Source organism: Lutzomyia longipalpis, chromosome 2 (genome assembly GCF_024334085.1).
Source record: "Lutzomyia longipalpis isolate SR_M1_2022 chromosome 2, ASM2433408v1".
In the NCBI taxonomy this organism is placed as follows: Eukaryota; Metazoa; Arthropoda; class Insecta; order Diptera; family Psychodidae; genus Lutzomyia; species Lutzomyia longipalpis.
Window position 1 is genome coordinate 9,583,388 of NC_074708.1, and position 21,665 is coordinate 9,605,052.

The 21,665-nt window shown below is 34.6% G+C and overlaps 1 protein-coding gene across 6 annotated transcripts; it reads left to right on the forward strand.

Moving 5' to 3' along the window:
- The first annotated feature begins 1,708 nt into the window (after positions 1-1,708).
- Positions 1,709-21,354, forward strand: LOC129788936 (platelet-derived growth factor receptor alpha-like). Of its 6 annotated transcripts, none has more exons than XM_055825408.1 (13): positions 1,709-1,864; positions 7,731-8,042; positions 12,141-12,521; positions 12,601-12,728; positions 13,533-13,917; positions 15,526-15,683; positions 16,194-16,380; positions 16,499-17,740; positions 17,884-18,363; positions 18,548-18,719; positions 19,294-19,517; positions 19,765-20,263; positions 20,339-21,354. In XM_055825408.1, exons 2-13 carry the CDS (start codon positions 7,970-7,972, stop codon positions 21,006-21,008), a joined length of 4,599 nt encoding a protein of 1,532 aa, XP_055681383.1. In that variant the 5' UTR covers positions 1,709-1,864; positions 7,731-7,969; the 3' UTR covers positions 21,009-21,354. The 6 variants fall into 6 exon arrangements, with proteins under 6 accessions (XP_055681383.1, XP_055681384.1, XP_055681385.1 ...); XM_055825409.1 differs by having other exon boundaries at positions 19,354-19,517; XM_055825410.1 differs by having other exon boundaries at positions 18,548-18,704; positions 19,354-19,517.
- Positions 21,355-21,665: the final 311 nt, after the last annotated feature.

The following is a 21,665-nucleotide window of genomic DNA, read 5'->3' on the forward strand; positions in this document are numbered from 1 at the left end:
AGGTACATTGCCTTGATGTTGGCCACTCACAGAGTTCAACAAAAAAAAATTGACCATCTTGTGGGTGAATTTACAGTTTCCTTTCGGGGTTGAATCATTCTATACATATGGAGGAGTTTTATGAATGGACACGGAAGCGAGCAAACCATCCCACACAAGACCCTCTGTTTATTGATTTTAGTCTCCCACCTGCAGTGATGCTGCATTCCACTAAAATGCAGCTGTTCGTCGGGGGCAGCAGATTCCCCTCTATGTCTTCGAGATTATCCCAACAAAAGGGATGAAATGAGCAGAAGCCGTGGATGGATATATTGTTTATATGTATAGCTATAATAGACAATCCTTTTCAACAAATTGCAATGAGACTTTTGCTCATTATTAATTTAGATTTTCTTCCTATTTCACGTCACTTAGGCTATCAAATTTATGATCTGTACTGATACAGTACCTTGGAAAAATTCCTTGTGATGATATCTTTTGAAAAATTGAAGAAAAATATTATATAAAAAAATGCTCCTAACCAATTAAATAGCTTTTTCTTTTAAGTAAAAAAAAATATTTAAAGTTTATCTTGCTATTTGTTCAGTTGTGAAAAGAACGAAAACAATACGATGAGAGATTCAGAATTTCATTTAATAACATCTTCATTTCTTTCTCAGGTTAGTTTGATATTTTCCAAAAAGAAAATAATGTTTCAAAATTTATTTTCTTTTTATCAGGAGTTTGAAGTCAGCAACAATCCTCACACAACTTTCCTCAAATAATTTTTAAGTTCTTTGGATTTTTATTTATAAATTTTTCCATACAGCCTTTTTCCCCATTAATTTATATATTTACAAATTTTTTAAATAATCTTTTTCATTTTAGCTGTGTTTCTTTAAGACACAGCTTTTTTTATTTTCTTTCATTTTTGCAACATCTAGATTTTTCTTGTACCCAGAATACAAGTACATAAAAACATTTACCCAACACGGAATGAATTTTTAAAGTTTTTTATGTAAGTATTTATTTTCGTATTTATAAAAAAAAACCTTTATAAAAATTTATTCATCATTTGTTTAAAAAATATGTAGGTATTATTACAATTTACCTTCCTTGAGTTTTCTTTTTCGTAAAGAATATAGATTTTCATTGGTTGGTAAGGGTACAACAGTTACCTAACCAGGAGAGATTCCTTGAAAGAATTTCTAAAGCTCTTAAGACATTCCTTTATAAATCTTTCTATGATTTATCATTCTCTTCTCAATCAATTAAGAGAAATGAGAAGAAAATATGAAATTCAGTAGGTAAGTTATAATTAATCTATTAATCTATAATTCCTTTCAGCAAATACTTAGCTAATCTTTGAAGCATACATATACATACGTCGCAAAATCTTCGTTTATTTATTTTTTTCAGCATTATTAATATTTTTCTTCTCCTCAGAAAATCCTTAAAATTAAAGAGCGCAACATATCAACCCAATTCCCCGGAAAGATTCCCCGAAAAGGAATTTTAAAGCTTTCGGAACTTTCATTCATAAAACTGTCCATAACTCATCGTTGCACTTGCATGAACTTGCAATATAAAATGCTAATATACCGCGTGGAAAAGTTTCAGAGTTGAAAAGAACTCTGCTTTTGGTTTGGAGATTTCTGTATTGTGTGGTGTGGCATTCCTGGTTGCCACTCTGGGTGTCGATCCGACCCGAACACTCGACCACCGGTTCACAGTGAAACACTAGAACTCCATTCATTCAGTCGAGGTCTTACACGTTCGCGGGTAGCCACGAATCGCAACTCTTGTGTGCCCATTTAAACCGTTTGGTCGGTTTTTGTGCAGTAGTTTGTGATAAAATTTGCTTCTAGAGGAGAATTACGTGAAGGTGGAGATTTTTTTCTATTTCCTCCTCTCTTGATATTGTCACGAAAATATCACATGATATCAATTTGTCCCCTGAAATGTGTGAAAGTTTTTGGATGAGTGCCGAAACGGGAGCTTTGCAAAGTTTTCTCATTCCTTGTGGTGGAAAATGTATTTTGTGTGTGGAGTTATTTGGGAATGTTGTAACGGAGAAGTGAAGTGAATTTACAATCTCGTCAGTTACATTTTTATGCTTACGAAAAAATGCCATCCATATAAGCTACATATCTGCGTGTATGTTTTAGTGGGAAAAATTGATGACGATGCTACCTGTAGTATGATTCATATATAGCACGCCTTCAATGAATGTCTCTACACGGCAAAGAGATTCAAACGAAAAAATCCACAAAAAAATACCAATGCAGGCGATTAGTCGACCATTTCTTGAAGTCACTTCTTTGACTCTGCGCTATGTTCCTCCGCGAGCAACAAAGAGGCCCAAAAAGACAGCTTAGAGTCCCCCTAGTGAAGAGATGTCGTGTTAGTGTCTTTCTTCAGACTTTCTTTGCACACTCTTCAGTCCAATATAGGCGCGCGATCTGAATTAATAAAATTCCGCCCAATTTGGACGCGGTGTGACGTAATAGTGACGAGGCCACATACTTGAAGATTGTGGATAAAACATTTTTATATTTTTTTTTCACCACATACAACTTCATTTTCATTAATCAATTCGCGAGGCACTAGCCAACACACAGGCACACAGTGTTTGCGGTTTTAATGACAATCTCCTCGCATACACCAGACTCGTATTTTTGCAAGATAAAGGGAGCTCTAGCTTTTATAGTGATAAAATTTTGATAACGCAGAATTGCAAGTTTTACACAGAGAAGAGAGAGAGACTCTCCGCGCAATGAAAGATGTGGGAATTTTTTTCATTATTATTTTTTCAACAAGCTGCGTGATAATAAATTCTTCACTGAGATTTTTTGAGGCGCTATATTCGTTTTAATTTTCATGTTTATCACATTTATTCGATATACCGACAGATGTATTCTGTAAAACTAAATTCTTCTAATTTTTTGTTCAAATTAAATAAAAATAACTTTATGAATCTTGAAAAATAAAATCAAGGAACTCAAATTAAAATGTAAATAGAATGCTTTTACCCAAAGGCTGTGTAAGCGTAAGGAGAAGTAAGAGGGAAGCGTAATAAAGATGTCCAAAAATTAAAGAAAAATATCAGAGGAAGCTTAAAAAGAAAGAAAGAATCGTAAGAAAAGCGTTAAAAATAATCGTAAAAAATAGTAAGAAAAATTAATAAGAATGATAGAATTAACGTTAGAATAAATCATTAAATAAATTGAACAATACGCGACAGAACGATGAAATTAATTTATATTAAATCAATTTTAAAATATTATTAAAATTCTTTTGATTGTGAGTGACACATGTGACGAGTAATTTAAATTATTTTCTTAATTAAACTTTATTTAACTTCAATTACAATCTCATTTATTTATCTGTCAAAAACGTTTCTTTTTCAATTAATGGAATGTATTATTGCAAACATACAAAGTACATAATCCTTTTGAACTTCCTGGTTTATGCTTTACTATAGAAATTATAGAAATTATCTATATAATAAAGAAAGGTCTGTTTGTTGGTAATCTTCCGTCGTGTTCGGCTATACAAATCTACACCGTTTGTCCGATCGCGATGAAATTTGGTACAGAGGCTCCTTATAACAGGCGGTTTCGAGTGGCCGTATCCATTTTACCCCCAAAGCCCCCCTTCAGGTAGCCCCCATATAACTCTCATGCTTTTTTTGCGAATTTTTGAATTTGGCGCCGGAAATGTTGTATGAAAATGATTTCTTCGCTTTGCAAATTTTTCTTTTGGCTTTGATGAGAGCTCTCCATCTATATAATAAAGAAAGGTCTGTTTGTTGGTAATCTTCCGTCGTGTTCGGCTATACAAATCTACACCGTTTGACCGATCGTGATGAAATTTGGTACAGAGGCTCCTTATAACAGGCGGTTTCGAGTGGCCGTATCCATTTTCCCCCCAAAGCCCCCCTTCAGGTAGCCCCCATATAACAGTCATGCATTTTTTGCGAATTTTTGAATTTCGCGCCTGAAATGTTGTATGAAAATGATTTCTTCTCTTTGCAATTTTTTTGGGGTTGATGAGTGGCTCCAATCAACGTATAAATCATCACAATTTTTTTTCTCTAAAATTTGCGCGAAGCGCAAAACCCCCCGCGAAGCGGGGCGAGGAAAATTGGAGCGAAGCGACAATTTACCTCGTATTTTATAAATAACGATTTTTACAATTTAAATTTATAATTTAAAAATTATATGTTCAAAAAAATTGTTTTTCTTGAATTGAAAGAAACTTCGGAAAACTAAATTAGAACGAAAATTTGCATTATGCAGATGAACAATTTTATTTTCAAAACAACACTTTTATTAGTCTCTCTAAAGGATTATGTATTTTGTCGTTTATTTGACAAACATCTGCTGCATCCTTTAATTTTCTCTCATTCCCTGATATAAATATATTTTTTTAGACAAGTTAATTTTATATAATCCTCGAGAGATCATAAACGATAGGAAACATTCATAAAAGTTCGTCCAACTGCAAAAATGTGAATTGCTTAAAAAATAAAAAAAAAGAACAAACTTTTTTCATATTATCTCTTTTAAAATATCCGGTTTTTTGTGCATAAACTACATGAATATTAAGTACATATATTTGTATGTATAACAAAACAAATGAGAAAGTTGTATGTACTTCCCTATGGAATAGCGTCGTACTAAAAATATATATAATAAATATGTATATGGGGAACAGTGCCAAGTGGGATTTTGCATCCATCCTTGGAATTTTTCCCATCCTAAAAGCATGGTAGGTAAATAGTATACATAAAATTGCATTAGGACCTGAGAGAGATATGAAATTTGCTAAACAAAAATATTTTTCTCCTTCAAGACACTTTTATGCTACAAAAATTCTATTTCTCATTCAATTTGCATTCCTTCGTCAATGAAGTTTAATTGAATTCTGTGAGAGACGGCAACACAGAGACTAATCCATTTTTCAACAATCTCTCGATGGAGTAACATGTAGACAAACACCAGTGATTTCTAAGTATTGCGCGATAGACCGTAACTATCAGTGGTGGCCAGCACAATTTTCCAAGTGATTCCTCCTGATAATTTTCCCCTCTCTCTCTCAGCTAGAACATTGTTCTTCCGTAAACAATAAAGTGCTCAATAAGCCCCACTTTATGCCATAACTTTTCATCTCTCAATTTTCAATTTTAGTGCATTTTCTCCATCGATTTTGAGGGGTTTTCCCACCCACTGTTTAAGTTTTCTCCACACCATATAGTCTGCACACGTACACATAGGTTCTCAAAGACACAGGAAATGACTTTAATGGAAAACTCAAAATTAATTACAATTGTCTTTAGCATTTAAAATCCCTCTCAAACATGAGAAATTTCTCAATTTACTTCTACTGAAGAAAATACAGACTAAATTCTTCCTCTGAACCACAAACACAAACATTACTTTTTTACAACTGCAAATTGATATAAACAGAGCTTCTCGTTCTCGCTCAATTCTTGTGAGATTCCCTCTGTGAGCGCGGATATAATCATTTAAATAAAAAGAACGCGAATGCTCTTTTTTCTCTAGTCTCACCAATTGGGTTAAAATTGCGCTTCAAAAATGGATAAAGTCTGTTCACCCAGAGCATGGATGTCATAAATTTTATTTATGCCTTTGAATATTTCCTCTTGCCCCAGAAAAAAAACTTTTTACTATTTCCAGACGGCTCAATATGCTGAATTTCGTTCTCAACAATGATTCAGTTCTCTAATTTAATTCCCAAATGTGAAATGCTTTGCGACAAAACAATCCAAAAAATGCAAAAGCACTGACAAGAAATATATTTATCTTAATCCGCGCATAGTTATTTAGATAGATAAGTCAGACGGCAAAAATTCTAGGAAAAAATATGATAATATGGATTAGGTTTGATATACAGGAAGATGCTCTAATATGGGATACATTAATGCATTAATAGGGAACTTGAATATTTATTTTCTTAATTGAAAAATTTTATCTTCTTACTTTTTTAAAATAGAAATGCGTTATATTTTTAGGAATATTAAGGGAAGTGGGGTATATTTTTTTGATCAGAAAATCAGCTTTGAGTCAGGAGAAACTAAAACCGTTTATTATAACCTAAAAATTCGTTTATTCTCGACTTTGTAATAACAAAATAATAACTTTTTATGACTTTTATAAACATTTTTATATTACTTCATGCTGAAATAATACATATAGCGCTTAATGATTTTTTATTACTATGAGAATCAATAGAATATAACCTCAATTTTAGGTCAAAGTTTATCACTAATATTTGTTCTTATTTTTATCTAGAAAGCTTTGCAATTGAATCAAATATCAATCCTCAACATCACAAAACAAATAATAATAATAAAATAAGCAAAAATTAAAAAAATAATAATAAATGTGTCCCATATAAAACAAACTTTCCCTATATTTTCTATTGAAATGTTTTGAATTTAAAAATGTACTTTGGTACATAAGCATATGTGCACTGCACATATCATGGACCTGATAAGCTACTCAATCACCAATGCCGCGTGATAATGTTTTCACACCTTTTTTTTTTTGCTTCTCTCTTACACTTAAATCCGAGGAACTTTTTTATGGGACAAGTCTTTAACATTTGAGTGCACTTTAACACACTTGTTCCTTTTCATATGAAAATACGAGCATTTTCACTGAATTTCAGCATTAATTCCTCAAATCCCATTAGTGCCCTTTGGTCATTAAATTGTTTTATTTTCCACCATCACCCCCGTCACATTTACTCTCCCGCGTGGCGAATAATCACGCAAAATACTTCTCATGTTCGCTTTTTTTTCTACAGGGCCCTGTGAGTGTGAGAATGGCACCGAGAATGAATGCAGCATAGCAAAATTTTCTATTGTTTTATTAATATTTCTTCTCTGTCTGCCTCTGGGGTAGTTAGAAGTTCATTAATGATCTGTATGTGGGAAATTGTGTAAATTAATTGACGCAGAGTTGCGCGTATAAAATAAAAATATAATATTAAATATAATTTGTCTATGGAGACAACTAATAATCTAGATGACAATTTTATCGTCCTTTAATGACTCGTTAAACTCTGTTGTTCGAAAGCCAATTTATCACTGCAAAACCATTAAATATCATGGTAGTTACTCCTTGTTTTATTGTGATTATATTACGCCCTATCTAGTCTGAAAAAAAAGTCGTATGAATAATTAAAAAAAAAAGAGAGGAAAATAAAACTTTGCCGAAAAAAGCCTTTGAGCTTTAGATTTTCAATTCTTTGTGAATATCATCGAGGTGAAAATTTCAATCAAAACACCACGTATAGGCGAGGAAAAGCAAATCATTGGTGGGTGGAATGGAAAAAGAGCCCCTAGAGAGCTATATAAATCACTCATCCACCCCTTTGTCATCACTCATCATCTATGCTGTCCTCTTTTGCGCCGGGACAACCTTCTTTGGGTGCGTGTTTTGTGACGCTGAGCATGTGCCTCTAAAATTGCCCCCGATGCATTGCAATTCTCATTCAATTGGGAGCCTTAATCTGATTTATGGATGAATGTGAGATAAAACAATTCAGTTAGATTGAAATTTATTGCATAAAACTATAACGTGCGGAGGCCTTTTTCACATGCAACATAGCGCGACAAGCATATTATTTTGAATATTAAATTAAAATGAGAAAACATTGCAAAGTCATCAGGAATTGTAGTAATTAAAAGTTTTTCCCAAATTTCCCTCCAAAAATTTTAGCTTAGAAGGATGAAAAGGAACATTTGAAAATGTGGAATGGATTTAGTGGCCAGAGGAATTTAAAGAGAAAATCCATTACATTTGCATGGTGGCAGTGAAGAAGAAAATTTGTGCCAGCACATTGTGGTAGAAGAAGTTACAGAAGATAGATGCTAAAATATATTTTTGATGACACACTGTGCGAGACACTGGAAGAGTGAAGGAATTTTTCATACGACCACCCTGTGCAACAAGTGAAAATGTGCAAAATTTCTGTGATATTTACTTCAACAGTACTCATAGTGTGGATATTCTCCGATAGCCACGTCACAGGTGAGTAAAAAGACTTAAGTTATGTGTACATACATATATATGTGAGACCTTTAAGAAAAGTTCTCTTTCGCGGCATTTCTTAGAATTTTCCTATGACTGCATCGAACTTTTAGTTTTGATTTGCAATTACAATCGCACTGAAGATCATTTCAACTGATCCAAAGCTCTAGAATACACACATATAGCGTACATATAGGTAACTTCCTGTCTATCCAATTATTCTATCCCCTGTGAGCACCTGAATTGCAATATTTGTGCTAACACAAAATGGATTTCATCAATATTTACTCTATAACATTTTGGGTGTGACTCATCCCAACATGGAGGCTGCAGCAGTTTCTATATATTCCATTTAACCCTTTAAGGTTTTTTGGGTCATACGCTGACCCAAACGTGAAACATTTTATTTTTTCAATTATTTATGAATGTAATTGTTTTTCCATGTTACAAATGCATCAAATTCACGCATAAGGGGTCAAAGAAGACGTTCTGAGTGAGAAAAGTCCTCTAAAAAAATTCATAGAATAAAAATCGCGATAAAAGAGCGCATGTTTCAATGTTTTTATGTTTCACGTTGGACGTTAAAGGGTTAACATTCAACAGCCTGACAAATCGTTCCCCACACCTTGTGGCTCTTTTAGACAAGAAGCTCTGCTTGCTCGCAGAAGTGTTTCATGGGGAAATACAATTAACACAAGCAAAAGCACGACAGTATTCCCGCAGACACAATAATGTAGATCGGCGGCATACACGAGTGGGAGTTTTTTTTGCAAATGAGCTTGTTTCTGTAATTGCATAATTGCACTGGATGTGCCAATTAAATTGTTCACTTTTTGCAAAACATTTCCCCTCAAATCTCCACTACAGAGTGAATCTCGTTGCATTTGAGACTGATTTTAGTAACAACGATTAATTGTTGCAATTTAAATTAACAAGAGGAGAACAAATTAATTTCTCTTTTAAGAGCAAAAGGGAGATTTCATTGATAAATATTGTACGTTAACACGTTCAAATCCAGTATAATACTCTTAAATACTCTATTTTATGCTTCGAAATTTTACTGTAAGGAAAATTTCTTCAAGGTTATTTTGACATCTTTTAATGCTTCGTTGATTATAATTGATAAGATAATTTTATGCTTTATAATGAAGAGATAAAAATATAGAATTGGGACGTCATTGTTTGCATTTTGCGGCAAATCTTTGTCGGCTTATCTCAGTTGATCCCGGTTGAAAATGAGAAGTTTTTTTTAGAAATTTCTTTAAGATTCTCTCCCTTGAATGAGGGAATTTCTTAAATAGAAACGAATAAATTCCTTCCTTGAGAAAAAAAAAGTTCTAATTCCTTCTACAAAATATCTACACAAAGTCCGTCTCTAGAATAATAATTCTTTCCATTTTAGCCGAACGCAAAACAAAGTTCAAACTGCAGCGTAAAAATTAGGTCATCTTCTCCTATTTTCTTGAAATTTTTCATTTGATTGGTCAAGGTTCTGAAAGCAAGCACAAAGATTTATTACAGAAGATCCATTAAGTAAGAGATTTCTCAAATAAGATAGTGCAAATTTCACATTTATCTGGAAGTTTTTTAACACCTCATGAAATAAAATAGTGGGTGGGATGTATTTAAATTTGTAGTTTCTGCGTGTTTGGAAGGAGGTTATTTTACTATGCAGAGTGTGAAATGCTTGATTGATGAGCGACACGTGTGAACTAGCGCACGAGTATTCTTATTAAAAGATATTGAATTTTTCCCTCTTTCTCTATTGCTTGCATTCCATCTTGTTTTAGAAGTAAATTCTAATAAATTATCAAAATTAATTGTTTTTCCAATTTTAATTTTGCATTATTGTCATCACCTCTTGCGCACCATGAAGGTTTATAATTCAATAAAACCACGGAATTTGCTTTAGTTTCACCAATAAATCAATTTAATTTCATAATATAAAAGCATTTTCCCATTCCTCTGTCAGATGCAATAAAGTACAAATGATAGGTATCTTTTATACTGCATGATGGTACATCACAATATGAACATTTTTCATTCAATTCAATTTGTTGTAATGCGATTTGTTTACATCAATGTTGTAAAAAGTATTTTTTATGCTCTTGCAATATTTATGAAAAGTATTAGGGGAGACTAGAGCGGGTTGGGTGAAAGGGGTGATAATAATTTCTCCCTAAAGTCTCTTTAAATAGAACATTTTTGTTGAAATTGTTCTATTTTCAGCAGAGAATTCCAAATTTTAAGTGATTTTATAAAATTATTGCATAACCCATTTCACCCCAGTCTCCCTTAATTATGTATAAAATGTTGGAATTTAGAGTGATAGACAGTATATAAGCTGATAAACTATGGTATACCTGTTTTAACTGAAATTTTGAGGGAAAATCAATAAATTCTCACCTGAGTGAACTATAAAATAATTGAATGGAGAAAGGAAAATGCAACGGATGCTTGTGGATATTTTTCAATTTTACTTGAAGCAATAATTAATAATTTTTCCATTTATCTGGACAGTAAAAATTGTACCCTGCTGTGTAATCGGAGCACAGGAGATTGTTACACAGAGAGCATGAGATAATATTTATATACACAACAGTGTGAGCAAGATAAAATAAATTTTGAAAGACTAACATAATTTGCAAGTACCAGACACAATAGATATTTCTTTTTTGTTGTATTTCCTCCACTACTACAGTGCTTCTCTTGGACATGATGTATGCGCTTTTGAATATTTCATAATATTCCATATACATGTGTACAAAATAATAATTATCTTTATTATTATGCACAGCTCCCGTTTCTTCTTAAATATAGGTGTGACAGAACACAGAGCTGCAAAAAACCGCGCATTCTCATTTTTAATTTCCGAAGCGGAAAAAAGTATGTTTGAAATAAAAATTGCACTTGAAATTTCAATAAATTTCTCTTAAATGCGCTTCCATTGGACAATAAGCTTACACTTCATACATACATAATGCAGCTTTGGAGAAAATTGTGTTGATAAATTATTCCCAAACTACATGGAGACACTTTTACAGTGTCAATTTAGGGGAGAAAAAAAACTTGCTAGTTTTGTCATTTAACATTTTCTTCAATAGAAAATCTTTCTCTGGGAATTTATTCAATTCAATGGGGGCTCTTTGCTGGAAATAATAAATTTTAAATTTATCGAAATCATTCATTGAGCATAGATTCGTTCTCATATTCATTACTTTTTTCTACACTACCTTGGAAAATAATCGGAACAAGGAAAAAATGATAATGAAAAGGAGTCTATTCATTTTAGTTCATGAACTTTGGTTACAGACACCAGATTAAAAAAATCTTTAGCAGGATACAATAAAAACATTCAAGAAGGTTTAAAAAGACTTCCATTTTTAATTTGAGATCAACTGAGAATACAATACAGTAAAGAATCGTTAAGAAATGCATAAGCCACGCCCATTTTGTATTTTATTTTCGATTCAAAAGCATATGCAGCATTGCTGCAATCAATGATCGATGTATGATGCAGGGTAGTGTACATATGTATGTATTGTATAGCTTTCCATAAAAGATATCTCCACAACATGATAACTTCAAAACAAATGTCCATTTCAAAAATGAGACAACGCATATCAAAAAATGCTCACAAGATAATTTCTCCATTGTGTGGTATTACTTTATGTTGAAAAAAAAACTCTTTTTTTTTATCGAAAAGCTGTCTCAATTGTTTTGGGACTCACAGATTGTGATTTTTCGTTTTACTTTCTATAATGGGGTGCGGAAGTTGAAAATGTCGATAGACCGCTTCCTCTTCTCATCTACTCCAGACACGATAATTACAACTCTGTCGAACAATACGTTGTACTATACATACATAAAAGTAGTTCCCATTGAGAAAGTCTTCAAGGCACACACAGTCTTTCAATCTTGGGGACAATTTTGTTGGGGAATATGGCGGGAAAAGAGTTCATTGACAATGTTGTGTATAAAGTTGAATGCGGCGAAAGTTCTTTATGTTAGGCCTTAGTGGATAAGAAATCTCACTTAAGAAAATTTCATTATAAATGCACGCACATAACGAATTTGCTTTTTTTGTTGCACTTTCAGCCCAAACTGTTGACGATGAGAATGAATTGACGAATTATGAAATGAGCATTCAATTCGATATGCCACTCATTGAACCACACGATGAGGATGTCACACTGGAGGTTGGGTCAAACTACACACTGAGATGCTCATCCAAATACAAAGTCACGTGGATCACACCATTTGGGATGGACGACACCTCATTTCCCATCACCTCAATGAAAACTCACATTCCCGATCGTTCAGAGGGGAGCACAATTAAACTCATTAATGTTAATCACAACCACGTGGGATACTACTACTGTTTGCGCGAGGAAACAAAGGACCTCATTGTTCCTGGACAAGAAATTGAATATCTCGATAAGCCATATCATAGTTCCAAGATTTACGTCTTTGTCGATGGTTCGTATCAAAATAACCCACCGCGGGAAATCATTTTAAACTTCCTAACTAACAATTATTCTTCACAAAATCTATACAGATCCAGCAAATCTGATGGTACCCATAATTCATCCAGTAGCATCAGCTGTTCAATACGAACCATTCGTCATACCATGCAGGCCTACATCGAAGAATGTAAACGTTGAATTGATAAAAGCCGAAGATGAGGTACAAACTAAATTTAAATATTATTTTAAAAAATATTCCTTCTTCTCTATCTCTCTCTATTTTTATGTTAATTTCATCCTCCTTTTAAAACCAATCTCTAGCCGATTAATTCGACCTATAACCCTCGAGATGGGTTTAAAATTATCGCAGACAAAATGTCTCGGTACAAATGCAACTTTCAACATAAATCCCAACCTCATGCAACCCCTTCCAGCATTCTCTTTTTATTAATGGTTCAAAGTATGTTTTTAATCTTTTTTTTTTCTATTTTCTATACAGTTACTTTTTCCAATATTTTCACCTTCAATTCTAACCCAGACTAAATACATTTTTTTTGCTGTATAAAAAGAGCAATGCAAACAATTTTTTGTTGTTAAATGGTTTTGTGAAAATTTCTTCTCATTCTGCATATTTGAGCCATATTTGATCAAATATTGAGGGATTTTTTTATCCGTATAAAAATTCGAATAAACAATTGAAAGACATATTTTTTCTTAATATTAAAAATGAAAATTACATAAGAATATAATTACATGCGATAGTTTAGATTTTTTTTTAAATCTCCCAGATTAACCACACAAAAATTTCCAATTCGTTATCGATTAATATTGAATAATACGAATAAAGTCAATTATTGAGCAATGTTTGATCAATTGTTGAATGAAGAAAGAATTTTCACAAATCCAAATTAGAATAAGAGAATTTTATTCAAAAATGTAAATACATAAATTAAGGAAAAATATAATATGTAATGAATAGAGATTTAAAATACTAATGTTCTGTATACAATTTAAATTTGCACAGTCGCAACAAGTTGATGCAACATTTGATCCCAAGAATGGATTTACAATTCAAATCAACCAATTGGCCGATGGGGGTCTCTATAAATGTATGGCAATGAGAGATTCAGTCCAAGATGAATCTTTCTATCACATTGAAGTCCTGATAAATAGTGAGTTACTAAATGCAAGTGGTACAAATTGCTCCACTGGTGGTGGTTTGAGTGCCCCATGTGGGGATTTGGGGACGACACCTTCGTTATTAATCATCACCTCAACATACATTCCTCCAACATCTGCTATCAGCCCAACTATTACAACTAAACTTCCTCGTGTAAAATCTCTTGTAACACATTCGCGTGTGTCTCCGATGTCGCTAACTTGGAGTGATAAGAATTCAATGAAAAGGAGTAATTTTTTCTGTCTATCTCCCATGTTTCTCTCACGTTCCTCTATGTGTGTGGCTTTCTTTCTCACTTTCCTTCCGCATTATTCACTGTTTCTTGACTCTTATTAATGTTTTGTGTTTTTTTTATTCTTCTCGTAGAGCAACAATTTTTATGTGTCACAATAATTTTTTAAGACTGACTTGCACAAAATTATCAAAATTAAACATTTTTGCTGATGAGGCATCAAGTTTCAATGTCACGACCAAAAGAGCATTAAAAACATTGGGCTAAGCATGTGAAGCAATAAAGTCATTTTTGTGCTTGGGTAATTAATTAAAATAGACCACACTAACTCAGATCGTTCCGCATTAATAGAAGCTAAATGGGATTAAATTGTTTTGCGGGAAGCATTGGATAGAAGAGTGTCATAATTCAATTTTATGCAGAAAGATTAAGGAGGGATAAATCAAAGGGATGAGGGAAAGAATAGACGAAATGTTTGAATAAAATTCTAAAATGCATATTTAAAAAAATTTAACTATTGATAGCCGAGAGGTTATAGTTACACACAACGCCTGGGTTTGCGATCCTAAAAGCAAGGGTTCGAATCCAACTTATGAACAAATAAGATAAATTTTACATTTTTTCTGATTCCTGTGTTAAAAATTAACATCTTTCAGTGCCATTTTAAGGTGATATACATGTAAAAAAAGAACTCTTGCTACAAACTCCTAAAAACAATACCCGAATTTTCCTTCTTTTAAAACACAAAACTAATAAGACTTTTTAGAATAAATCATAAGCTCCGAATCTTAGAAGATAAGTCTTCTTTATCTTCTATCTCAGCTTAAATTGGTTCAAAGTTTCCACTCTATTTGACTTTCAGAATCTTCTTAATGAACTCATAAAAAATCTCTGACATTCATTCATCATAATTTAGAATACTTTTTTACTCAATTAAACAATTTAACTGAAAAACTTTTCCCCCAACAAGAGGAAAAAAGCTCTACGAAAGTTCTTTTTTGCGCATTTTGTCGTTTTAAAAAAAGGGGGTGAATTGCATTTTTGTTTGCTTGTTTGGTACAAAATATTAAAAAATGACTCACCTCTTAATTAAAACAAGTGGTAAAGTATAATTATACTTTTGTAGTGTTACAGCAAAAAAAAAGTAATCCAAGAGAAATGGATGCAAATTAGGAACACGCTTTGCATGATTGTGTGTTTAATTGTGAAAATGGTATTATATTTTGCATTTTGTTGTGGCTTAAAATGTGTAATCCTGTGTGTGCGTAATTTAGGTGAAAGCATATTAGCTTTATATGTAATCTTTTTCTTCTAGAATTGTGTTTTATGTAAATGCGAGAAACAAGTTGTAAATATATTCACACACTTTAGCATTCATCCAACAAACACTAAAACTTCTTTATAAACTAAAATTTATATTTAAATAAAAAAAATATTGTTTCACGAGAGCATGAATTTGCGCCTGAAATTGCACACTTCATGAACGCACATGGCAATTTACACGTTAATTTATTGCAAGAAATTTATGCTGTTCCTAGAAGCTTTGTTTATTACAATGCGCACCACCATGAGATGGTCATAATAAAGATCCTATTCTCCAATTAGCCTCAACGGAATTCGTGAGTAAACCCAGAATAACATCCCAAACTGGAGATCATGCTACTCAAGGTGGCAAATTGGAGCTCAACTGCACCGTTGATATGCGTGTGGGGGTGGCATTCACCATGGAATGGGAGCTACCTAATGACAATATCGCCAAAGAGGTATTAATTTGACTTTTTGCGCATTCCCTTTTTAAAAATTGACCAATAATTGAGCAAATATTGACACAATATTGTTGAGATTTTTGAAATAAATAAGATTTTTTCATTAAAAATTTTTTGGCTTTAAGCTGGATTAAATAACTTTATCTAAATTCTTACTATATGATTAAAAATGTATAATAAATTGAGTCTCTGTGCATTCTGCTTAAAAACAAAATTAGAGTCAAAAGTTTTGGCTTTGTATGTAGAACTTCTAGAATATTTTAGTGAATAAAATAAAAAGTTAAACAAAAAATATATTTAATAGAGCTTTTTAAGAAAAAATTGTATTGATCCATGTAACATTCACAACTAACGAAAAAGAAATGCAATATTTATCCAAAGAAAATTAATTGAATTAATCAAACTAATTAATCAATTATTGGCCAATATTTTTTTCAAATATATTTAATAAAACATTAAGGATTAATCAACTCAATAAATAAAAAATTTTAAATAATTTCTTATTAGGAAAATCGAATAGTAATTGAAGGGCCAACAAAGGAATTCAGTACCACTGATAAAACCCTTCAGATTGGTAGATCAAGGCTGATTGTTAACAATGTGGATAGAGCTAAAGACAAAGGGCTGTACGTCTGCAAAGTTACAGATCACTCCAAGAAATCCAATTCAGACAACAAAAGAATCACAATTCTCGGTGAGTGCGCTCTTTAGGAAACTTTATAAATATTTTCCCCTCAAGCTGCTTTTCCCATCCTTAACTGTGGTATGTGGAGTGAGTAAATTCTGATTGAAAATTTATATTCTTGGCACAGATCCAAATCAGGGATTTATAAACATGAGCGAACCAAGTGGACGGTACACGATAAAGACTAATTCCAATAAGGCATCCGTACAGTGGATAATCCACTACACTGGTTACCCGAGACCAATAGATCTGACATGGTATGACAACCAGGATAGGGAGATTTCCTCCTGGGGTGATGTAGATGACAAATATGCCGTAACAATTCGTGAGAATGATTGCGTCTTTCGCATCAAGAGGATCGAATTGAAAGATTCCGGAGAGTACACACTGAAGGCGGTTAATGAGATGGTTGAGCGAACGATTAAAGTGAAGCTTATTGTGGAGGAGAAGCCCACGGTGAATGTGAAGGATGTGTACGTGATGGAGAAGCAGGAAGCTATGGTCACGTGCGACTGTGCTGGGTATCCACCATCGGAAATTGAATGGACCTTCACGCCATGCATCATCTCCCCGAAATGGCCAACATGCGATAAAGCTGACTCTGTAACATTTGGGGATGAACACGTGAAGGTCACTGCACCCTCAACCCTCTTCCAGCAATCAGAGCTGCGTTTCATTCCCGAGCAACCTGGGAAGATTACGTGCAGAGCAAAGAACTCCAAGGGAGAGGATTCTGTGTCTGCAGAAGTCCTCGTTGGGGATCTCAAGGAATCCCTGGAAGTGTGGGGTGTTGATGAGAAGAACCCCATATCTGTTGGTGATGAATTCAGCATCTACTGCGGGGCACTCGTGTACAATTTCACTGGACCCTTGTTGTGGTATCGCGGTGATTTACCCATTGAAACCACAGATGAGCTCACTGTGACGAATTCCAATACAAACTATTCCTACCGCAGTACAATCACGTGGAAGAAGATGGCAGAAAGTGACTCAGGCACGTACGAATGTCGCGGCAATGTTCTCAATGAGGAGCATCAAGAGAGCAAAGACATCGATGTGCGCGTGTACGAACCCATAGCGCCCCAACTGCAAACCACCAGCATGGAAGGATCTGAAATTATGAAAAGCCTCGGAGAACATTTACGGCTGGAATGCATTTTTGCCGGAATCCCTACGCCTAAGGTTGAATGGTACAAAGATGATCAGCTCATAGTCTATCATGAGGACTCCAATTCAACGGTGGATCTGTACGATGACAATACAATCCTCAGCATAAAGTACATTAAGCCTGAGGATCAGGGTGTGTACAAGTGCGAAGGGAAAAATAAATTGGGATCAGATTGGCAGCAGATTTCACTTAAAATATCAGGTAAGTTCTAAATCAAGACTCAAATCCCTCAAATCAGTTGATAAGATTAGAAAAATTATATTGTGTTCTATTGATCAATAATTGACCAATATTTAATCAAAAATTGAGCAACATTCAAATAATTATTAATTTTTAATTCACAGACATGCCAGGCTTGAACAAAGGATGGTTTATTGGCATTGGAGCCCTCCTCCTTATTCTCTTGCTCTGTCTAATCATCCTCTGCGTAAGAATGCGCCGTACAAGACGTATCCTGAAGGAAATGAAGGAAGCAGGGTTAGCAAACTTTGAGGAAGGTAGTCCGGAGCAAATTAATCCAGCCTTAGCTCTCGATGAGCAAGCTGATCTTCTTCCCTATGACAAACACTTTGAATTCCCGCGGGAAAAATTGAAGTTGGGCAAGCAATTGGGAGCTGGAGCTTTTGGAGTGGTAGTCAAGGGGGTGGCTCAGGGGATCTTGCCCTATGAGGATGAGACAACAGTTGCCGTGAAGATGGTGAAGAAGAATACAGACAACGAAGTAATGCGAGCCCTTATTTCTGAGCTGAAAATCATGGTTCATCTGGGGCAGCACCTGAATGTGGTCAATTTATTAGGTGCCGTGACGAAGAATATTGCAAAAAGTGAGTTTTTGAATAATATTTAAATACCGAATGAGAAAGAAAAAGTTTAACAAATATTCCTGCATGCATTCCTTCGTTTTTTTTGCATGATGAGGAAATTATAGTCACGCAGAGGCACTTTTTGCCAGAATAATTCATCGCCTTATTTCATCCAATAAACATTTCCTTTTCTTTTTTTTTGTAGGAGAGGTGATGGTGATTGTTGAGTACTGTCGCTTTGGAAATGTTCAGAATTTCTTGCTGAAACATCGAGATTACTTCATAAACCAAATAAATCCGGAGACTGATGAGATTGATCCAACGATCCTTTCGGCTGAACAAAGGTGGTCTCATGATAGCGGGTATGAGTATAATAGGTAAGCTTTGTAGGTGCTTTCGGTGGTTTACACTCATGGTTATGGTTTCATTCCTTTAACGACATTCCTTGGAATTCGTGGTAATGAAAAACTTTGCTAAACTTTCTGCATTAGTTAAGATTTTATAGCTTCCTTGGGTTAAATTAGTTATAATTCATTTGAGTTCCTTTCTTATGGATCATCAAGCGTTGATTTAACAATTGAATTTATTGTTTGAGAATTAAAAGATTTGCCGGTAAGAAATTCAAAGATTTGCATGAAAAAAATACAAAAAAGCATAAAATAAAATGCAAAAGTATGATAAAGGACTAATTAAACTGCTAGTCAGCACTAGAACCTTTAGCATCTCGTTAGTCAGACAAAAGGGATGTTTAAGTAACAATAACCATGAAAAAAGAGGAAAAATCTAATACTAATGATGGTGTTTTTGGGGGTAATTTATGTGACTAACGAATGGAATATTTATCTCATTTCTTGCATCCACGTCTAAAACAATCAAATGCGCACCGTTTCAACCCTAATCCTTAACTTGTGCCTCCTTGTGTGTTGCTTAAATGCAAAAATGGCTCCACAGCCAGGGATTAAAATATCTTAAACTGTCCTTTTCCAATAATCACGTCAACAACAATACTAGTAAGGGCGATGAGCGGCGCGTGCCATCGATTATTAAGAAAGGTGATGGTCCAGCGTCGCATATCAACTCAAAAGGATACTTGAGGCATTCGGGAATGGATACATTTGTCGGAGGGATGGACAGTTGCAACACAGAAGCCACCCTTATATCGTCTTATGCTGAAGGTAATGAAAAAAAATGCTGAAGGAATTAACCCTTTCGGGTCAAATTGATTCAGTTTCATTTTATAAAAAACTGATAGTCTTCTAAATGAATTCTCTAAAAGAATTTTTAGAAGTATAAGATTTGTTTAATTTTAGAAGAAAAATCAAGGAATTCTAGGGACTCAAACAATTTGATCAATAATTGGGCAATATTTAGACAAACTTTGAACAAATCTCAATTTTTTTTCTAAAATTTAATTTCCAAAAGGAGGTGAAGACAACATGGTCTTGTCTAACAACTCCGTCCAGCCAGCATGGAGATCAAACTACCGTATGGACTACAAGGGACCAGCAAGGAATGTAACAACCTCCGATCTCGTGTGCTGGGGCTTCCAAGTTGCCCGCGGAATGGACTATCTTGCCTCGCGGAATATCCTCCATGGGGATCTAGCGGCACGCAATATCCTCCTCTGTGACGACAATGTCGTGAAAATTTGTGACTTTGGCCTAGCTAGATCCATGTACAAGAGCAACAACTACAAGAAGCAGGGCAAGGCGCCGCTTCCATTCAAATGGCTTGCCCTGGAATCGATCAGTGATCAAGTTTTCAGTACATACTCGGATATTTGGTCATTTGGAATTGTGCTGTGGGAATTCTTTTCGCTAGCCAAAGTCCCATATCCGGGTATGGATGCTGATCAGACGTTGTACTTGAAATTGCGAGATGGGTATCGAATGGATAAGCCATTGTGTGCAAATCAGGACATGTAAGTTCAAGCCTCAAAAGCCTTTAAAATAAAAAACCTTTAAAAGACAAAGACTAACGTGAGATTTTCCTACAGCTACGACGTAATGCTTCAGTGCTGGTGCGCCAATCCCGAGAGTCGGCCACTATTTTCGGATCTCGAGAAAAGACTGAGTAGTATGCTGCAGGAGAGCGTGAAGAATCACTACCTTGACCTCAATGAGCCCTACTTGCAAATGAATAGCGAGTACCAGCGCACGGGTCAGCGGGACTATCTCTCAATGCTGGGACCACCAGAGTCATTTGCACCGCCTGTGCCCAACTACGTCAATCGGGACGTGATGCACGATCAGGCGCCTGATGCTTCATCGGCCAGCTACCTGCAGATGAGTCCCAAGAGCGGCAGTGTTGCCTTCAGTGCACGCCCTAGCACATCCACCGCGAAACATCACTCACCCACACTTGCGAATAATCTCAACACCTCTAGTCCCTCCACGCAGAAGAATCGCCGAAAGCCCGGTATGCCCGAGGAGATCCCCATGTTGTCCAAAAGCACGAGCGCCGTGAGTTCGGACTCTGAACCCGAATTGAGTCCAAATCCGGTGGCGAGGGAGCGTACAAAGCGCTCCATTGATACAACCGACAACTACGTCAATGTGCCATCATCCACCGTGATCAACATGAACAGCGTCTTTGGGCCAAGGGATGCCTTCAGCAATCCCACGTACGTGGGTGCGCAACCCATGGGTAAAGTCGGACAACCCTGATTACATCCCTAAAGCATCACACAGCCTTCATCCTTTCTCCTGTCGCTTCCCTCTCGATGCATCCTTCACAATTCAATTGGTCAGTGACAAATTCTTTTCTCCATGAATTCCGTAGGCGTACAACGACCCAAAGAAATGCCAGCATAAAGAGCGTTAAAACATGAAAATTATCACAGACATTGTAGCATAATGTGCTGAATTATTAAAGTTTTACGTGCTGCGTTGTACCGAGAATTTCATTATTTTTATATGAATTACAATGAATTACTTACTTTTTAAATATAAAACTTCTTTTAAATGTAAGCGTACAAAATAATTGAAAAAAATAAAGAAAAAATGTTTTTAACTTGATTCGTTTATCTTGGAAATATCTTTAGATCCTTTTAGATCATTTTCCTATTTTTTTTCTTCTTCTGGTCAGGAAATCAACAAGAAAATCAATATTAAAAATAAACTGAGTCAAGTGCAGAAAAACTGAGATTTTTTACATAATAAACAACGTAAAAAATTCCTTAACATAGAATTTTTCGCAAAAAAAAGCGAATTCATTCGGTCAAATGAGCTTTAATAGACTCTTTGGTACTTCCTAAGAAGTCTTTTGTTCATTTTATAAAACAAAAATAAATTTTAAATGGATTTTTTGACGATTTTTTTGAA